Source organism: Phalaenopsis equestris, unplaced genomic scaffold (genome assembly GCF_001263595.1).
Source record: "Phalaenopsis equestris unplaced genomic scaffold, ASM126359v1 Scaffold203557, whole genome shotgun sequence".
NCBI classification, from domain to species: domain Eukaryota; kingdom Viridiplantae; phylum Streptophyta; class Magnoliopsida; order Asparagales; family Orchidaceae; genus Phalaenopsis; species Phalaenopsis equestris.
In genome coordinates this window covers 3,819-11,342 of record NW_018223171.1, presented here as the reverse complement: position 1 = coordinate 11,342, position 7,524 = coordinate 3,819, and the positions used below count along the sequence as shown (strand labels likewise).

The 7,524-nt window shown below is 30.6% G+C and overlaps 1 protein-coding gene across 1 annotated transcript; it reads right to left on the bottom strand.

Annotated features, from left to right (window-relative positions):
- Positions 1-1,197: 1,197 nt before the first annotated feature.
- On the bottom strand, positions 1,198-2,379 carry LOC110036188. Its single transcript, XM_020740577.1, has 2 exons — positions 2,325-2,379; positions 1,198-2,188 (listed from the first exon to the last, which is right to left on the bottom strand). Exon 2 carries the CDS (start codon positions 2,136-2,138, stop codon positions 1,323-1,325), a length of 816 nt encoding a protein of 271 aa, XP_020596236.1. The 5' UTR covers positions 2,139-2,188; positions 2,325-2,379; the 3' UTR covers positions 1,198-1,322.
- Positions 2,380-7,524: the final 5,145 nt, after the last annotated feature.

Sequence of the window (7,524 nt, the reverse complement as noted above, 5' to 3'; positions counted from 1 at the left end):
TGGTTATACGGGTCAGGTTCAGGTCAGTAAGATGGTTTCAGGTTGGACTTTCATGAACTCACTTTGACTCCCTTACTTTGGTGCATGTAAAAAGATGAGTGAACCCTCGCTTCGAAACCAATAATCTATCAAATCACAATTGTTGTGGAGAGCATTTCAAATTTCTTGTAGACTTAGGAGGCAACCACAAAATTGGATTAGCATTAATTAAAACACTAAGTAGAAACAAATAAAAAAAAAAAGCTCAGAACAAAAATTATATTTTTAAAAGTGAAATATACATTTTCATTTATACCGCCCAAATCATTAATATCACATAAAAATATCTCTATTTTAACTTATAAAAAGTGAAATAAACCTTTTCATGCATAGGTGAGTTGACACATATACATATATGTAAAAATTGAAGTTTAGGTGATGGACACGTAAGTACATAAGAATTAAGAGGTATATGTACGTAGATCATCGATAAAACTAATAGCTATCAACAATACAAGCAACATGAAATGGTTAAGAAAAGCCTGTTCTGCAGATGAAGCATGAGCAAGCATTGAAGAACTCAAATGAAATACAGAGTGAATAAATTACACAACAAAAAAAAAAAAAAAAACATGATCAACACCCCTGACTTGTATAATAAAGTTATCAACTTTTTTATTCAGTTTTCTCAAACGTTTTTTAAGAAAATAAAATGCTTTCATCATGCGCACTCTAGTCATATATAATGAAGAGCAGGTGTAAATAATTTCAAGCAATACATATAAAAACTCCTCATTTCTAATAAAAACTCCAAAAGGAAATAGGGGAAACTTGTATGCATTACCATAATTCTTATGTCTTTACATATCCATCACCAAAATTTGATATTTAAACTTATAACACCTTGGTGTCACAATCCTATGCATACAAAACAATTCTTATGTATTTACACATCTAACACCAAAATTTGATATTTAGACTTGTAACACCTTGGTGTCATAAACCTATGCATGAAAAAATGTATTTCACTTTTAAAAATAAAATAATTATGGTATTTTTAAAGTGATATTAGAGCTTTTAATGGTATTCATGCAAATATGAATGTTTAAGTGTTGGATATGCAAATACATAAGAATTCTGGGGTATGCATGTAAATGCCCCAAAAAATAACACTTGAAATTGAGAAGCCAACAAAACATTCAAGGCAACAGATCAAAAAAAAAATAATTTTTTTTATGTAATAGCATAGCCTCCTTTCAAAGAAACTTTATTGGTTCAGAGCTTAAACTTGCAACTAAGAGAATTTGAGTTCAAACCTTGCAAAATAATAAGAAAAACTTTTACTAGGAAATCTCCTCCTCTTCCTGTTCCATGGACTTTGCAGCTTGAATTGAATTTTCTGAATTCAGCTTCTTCTCCTGAAAGATCTGTACAGGCGGGTGAGAGATAGTGACAGCAACAAGCTCCCCAGCTCTTGGAAGTTCAGGAGGCCACTGAACATCAACAGTCTCAATGAACGACTCAAATTTCATCAGTCTTCTCTTTCCCAACTTTCCACTGTCAGCAAATTGCAGAAAAGGGTGGACAATGGTGATCGCTTTCATGAAAGCGAAGACATATCGAAGCTCCTCTGCCGTAGGGTTCCTGAAACGATTTCCAGTAGAAGTACGCCGAGCGACATCTATAATCGGAAACTTATCACCGGTTTCTACATCCAATGATAGGGATCTAATCATTCTCTTTGTAGAAGGAAGCAGAAGGGATTCATGGATGAACACAACCCGTAAAAGCTCAACATCAGAAGCCGCGCTGGTTTCCGACAATCCTGTCATCTTTTGAGCATCTAAATCAGATTTAAACATGTGAAAGCCAAGATCGCCGCCATCCCCGCCGATGAATTGGGCGCAAGGGAAGGGTTGTTTCTTGCCTGACCAATCGAAATCTTTGCCAATCCGAAGGCCGAAGAGGTGGTGGGGACGAAGACGCTTCCATGGCTCGGTGCGGTACAGTGCGGCGGCGGCGCGGAAGAGGGATTTGATGAAGGCTGTGGGAATTCCATCGACTTTGAGGAGACAAGTGCCGGAAGTCGGGCCGAGGCTCGGACCAGAGCTAAATTGTTCTTGGAATCTGGTGAAAAGCTCTTTGAGGTGTAGATCCATGGCTGGGAAGTGGGGACAGTTCTAGGGTTGGCGATTGCAATTAAGAAGCACTAGAAGATTAAATCATAGCAGTTTCAGGTTGCGGGAGGAATCAGGGTTCAGTATTTGCATGAATGGTTTAGGAATCGATTTTACATTCCGAGGGGAAATAATGGAGGATTGAGGGATCGAAAGATCAGGATTTACCGTAAATGTTGGGGAAGGAAATCAATCTGGATCCAGAATCGCCCTAGCTGTGGGAAAAAATTTGCGTACATATGCAAAGTTGTATATGCAGAGTTGTGTACGTCTGTAACTTGTTAACCTACAAACAGGTTACAGGGAGAATTTTAGGAGGTTATAACCGCCTTATTCCCCCTGTAATCTCCCTGTAACCTACCTGTACCTTCGAGTAAGTTCCGCGCTTCTGTTTTCATATATAGGTAGGTTACAGGGAGGTTACAGGGTGTATAATGCGGTTATAACCTCCTGAAATCCTCCCTGTAACCTGTTTGCAGGTTACAGACGTACGCAGCTCTGCATACGTCTTATGTACGCAAATTTTTCCCCTAGTTGTGCGAGCTGCAGAGTCTGAAACTACACATTCAGTGGGTGTGAGATCGAGAGAACCCAAAAGGGACGATTGCTTGCATAGCACTCTAAACATTACTATTTAGAAATTTAGCTTTTTTTAATTCTAACTCAAATATTAAAATTCATTATAAAACCTCAATTATTTTTTTTTCCATTTTTACCAAATTCTTAATAGTTTGATCATGGCATGTGTACAAGCACCGTTCGCTAATTCAAAAAGTAACTTGCTAATTTTATAAATTGTAATATTTTGAGTGGTGATGTACATCAAATTATCTTAAAGAAAAAAATGTTATTAATATTTTTTTTTCTTACAATAATAATTTATTATATTTTTGTATTCATTTTTAAATTTTAATGCAAGAAAATAAATATGGTAAATGAGAAATTTAATTTAGGAAAATTGAAAGTTATCACGTGAGATGCTTGCTCGTTAATTTGCATTTATCTGAGGTAATATATTGAAGTTATAGTGGGAGGAATATCTTTTTTGGGGGATTTGCATAAATATCACCTCAAAATTTTTTTTTACATATTCTTCATCCTAAACTTCAAGTTTATGAATGTTGCGCCAAAAACCCATTCAACAGATCTAATTTTGCACTGTGTCAAGCCCTAGCCCTCTCTTGGTATACATTCTCTCATTTCTTCTCCTCCTGCACTAACCATGGTCTCTATTATTCTATATCTCTCACATTGAAACGCTAGTGTTTATCTAAGCATTCTCCAGCTTCTTTTGATATATTTTTTTTATTTTTATGAGAGTTTGTTGTACTGTTTATTCTCCTCTCACTTGCTCCATCTCAGGATGCCACATCCTCCCACGCAAAATCATCATATTGCTCTCTTGGTCCATCTGTATTACTTTCTGAACACAATATTTATCCTTCTCTTTTTACTCACATGTCTTTATGTGAGTTTATTAATCTAAGTAAATGTAATGATTTAAACTATTAATGTACTTGACTAAGTTCCAAGTAGCCCTTTATCAACATTTGTAAATTGTATTATCCATAGAAGCATAATTCTTTGTTAATGTACTAAATGATTACTTTAAAATATTTGAGCAATTTCAAAATTAAACTTTCAACATTTTTAAGTTTTAACTAACCCCTTAAAATAAATAATACACCATAAAAATTAACACTTCATGCAAGGATGAAAAATTATCTAAACTACAACAACATATAAGTTTAGAGACATTTAAAAGCCTAATTTCCTAAATTAATTACTATATTCAAGAAGAAATTTTAAATAAAAGTGCAAAAATTTATACCATTGAGAATAAAACTATCCAAGAAATGGATCTCTAATAGTTGTTGAATCAAAGGGGGTATAATCCTCACTTAATATGCTAAGTATTTACTTAAAATTAATTGATTCTTAGCTATATTCTGCAAACTCAAATCAATTTTTTAGCACATTAGATTCAATAGATTGATATTTGAATGAGCACATAATATGTAGGTACATCCAGATGTTATTATTAAAAAATCAATCAATCTTGTATTTTTGATCAATTTATATTTTAAACATTTTATAAGGCTTATGCAATTTACTTTTTTCTTCTTGTGTTCTCTATTTAATTTGGTATTTAGTAAAGCACTAATTATAACTCCTTAAAGTCTTAACTACCTTTTCAATATGAATATGGTTAAGTTTTGAAAATATTATCTACCATCAGGACTTAATAATCATTTATGTTTTAATTAATTTATTTAATTTTTAAAGGGTTCTTATTATAATTTCAGAATGGATAAATAATTAATTAACCACATAATTTTTTTGTTATTTTTTGTTTATGCCACTCTCATAATGATATACCTTTTTCTTTTTTTTTTTTTGATGCAAATATATAGTATGAATAAAATGGATGGGTTTTATATATGCATAAAACAATATGCTTGATGATGCTTCCATAAAATTGTGGCATAAGTATATGTTATTAATGTATATTTCTTATATGTGCAATTATTCTCATAACAATATCCTATATATTTCCAATTCTTTCATTTTTTTTATGTTTATGCCTTCTAACAAGCATTATCTACCATTAACTTTTCTTGTTATTTGTTATTATATGTGAACTTTAATGTTATTAATTAGGTTTTAATGTTCAAGATTAGTGTTTACAAAACTCAATATATATTCCTACTTGATTTTCAAGATCGTGAACAAGCTATTCATACTTTATATTTCAAATATAATTCCCTATAAAGTGACTACTAAAAAGAAAGAAATCAATTATCTTATGCACCCATAAAAAAAATAATGAAGAGAGAATGTGGAGGAGAAGAGAGATAAGAATGTTATAATTTGAAAATGAAATAAGGAAAATTTTTTGGTGCTTCAAAGGGGAGTGCTTAAGCTTATTCAATAAGAAAAACAAAATATTTTCTATTTTAACAAGAGAAAATTATCTTGGTTATAGTATATGATAGTTCTTATTTGGAACATCATAATATATAGGCAAATATTGTAACTTCAACAATAACATCTTCTCCACACCTAGCATTTGTATTTGTAAAAAAGCGGTTGTATTTTCTCTTATCAAGATAAAATAACATCTTTCAAATAATATCCATATTCATATATTTAAATTTTGTATTAAGTATTATACATCGTATACTATTTAAGAATTTAATAGATCATTTGAACTCTATAAAAGAGTGAATGTGAGCCATTTAAACCAAATCATTTAAAATTTGGTATTTTCTTTTATAGTGCTTGATCCTTTATGCACATGTATAAAAGAGCTCTCTTGTCTAAAATTTAATATTTTATCATTTATTCAAAATACATGTTAGAAATATTTGTTCCACTTTAAGTTCTTCATAAGAAACTCTTCTTAAGGTATAACTTCTAATAATGAAGAGTGTGATATTATAGGATTTCTCAAGGATTAGAGCTAAATTTTTTTCTTATATATAATCATTACTTAAGTATTTAAAGCTTATAACTAATTTTCACTATGGATTTTCTAATCACATTAACATTCCTTAGTTAGGATTTTTTTTCTTATATGAGATGTTTTTATTAAAACTTTTATTTCATATAGCATCAATTATGTTAAACTAAACTCCTTATATTTTTAGTTGACTCTTCAATGAAAATGTGGTTAGAACAACCACAATACTCTAGTGTGTGTTTTATTAATAAATACTTTAATTAATCTATTAAGATGTATTTTTCTATTATTTTAGTTTTTAAATCATTTTAAAATATTTTTTAATAAAGAATAAATACATACATTGAAAAAGTATAGAAGGATGATCTAATTTAAAAGATTTGAATAATTATTATGAGACTGTTATATGCTCGATTTACAAATGGTCTTACCATAATATAAAAAATTTCTTAATTTAATTAATATATTTTATTTTCATTTTTTTATGATAAATATGAATATGAAAATAAACGGTTAATGGTGGAATTGTAATTTCTCAAGAAATGGACTTGTGCTGGCATAAATTTATTTCAGATGTCTTTTGATATCTATTTTGCAAATCATTTCTACCTGAGTATCCTAAACATAATTATATATTTTATGAATATTTTTTCATAATTTTTAAAGTTTAAATCTTAAGCTATATAAGTTTTTATTTGAAGTTTACAATGAAAATCAAACAAATCATAATTATATAAATATGTCACTGACACATTTTTTTATATAAATTCCACTAATGGATTTGCAATGACTTTTAATTTCCAAATCGTGAGGGATTAGGAAAAATAAGAGAGAGAGAGAGGAAAGGAGAAGGAAGAACTTGGGGTTTGGGGGTTGTGACTTGATTTATGCACCAAGTTAATTGAAGAAGTTAACCCACTCAAGATAAACTACTGTTATCTTATCTTTGATTTTACTAATTTTGTCTTTTTTTGTGCTTTCTACTCATTTATAATCCAAAACTTACAAAATTTGTGATATATCTATATTTTGAAAATTTTTATTTTGTAATTTTTAATATGTTGTTATCGTAATGTCAGTTTTATTTTTTGAAAGGGACGGTGTCTTTATAGAGCCATACAAATTCAAAGATTTAATTATTTAAATAATCAAATACGTTTGTCGGCACTAAAAAGTTGAGTTATGAAGTTGTCGGCTGCTAGGATGGATACCCTAACACCCGTTTTAATTTAATTTAATAAATATAATTTTTATTTTAAAAAATAATATTTTGGATTTTGGAAAATACAAGACCGGACCGATCTCATATCCCCAGTAATTTATATAAATGAGTCTAATACCGCAAGTAGTGCACCTATCCCAAGGGATAAATACATTACTTACTGGTGAAGGCTCAAATAAATAAACTAAAGAATGTATGACATCCGTTCAAGTCTACAAAACCATTTTATGTTGACCGACAAATTCTCCTATTTAATACGAAGAATTAAAAAAAAATTAATATTAAGCTGGGTTCGGAAAATCTTCCTATAAGAGCAAACCCCTGTAGTTATCTAACCCCTATAAGGGCAAACCCCTATAATTAATTATATCTTAGATAACCGAAGTCACCTAAGAAAACTCTCGATAAAAATCAGAGGATATTATCTTCAAAGAGGTCAAATGGTTAGGACTTTTCAACGATATCAGACAAAGATATGTGAAAAGGGAATGACTCATGTTTGGAATATTTTATTGTAGAATCTAAAGAACGAAATAGAATACAAAGGAGGAAGGACTAGGGGATGTCACAGATCTCGAGGAGAACCTCGGCGACTTTAGACTAGGGGATGTCACAGATCTCGAGGAGAACCTCAGTGACTTTCCAAACTATCCTATGATTTGGCTTCAATTTTGAGGAGGAAT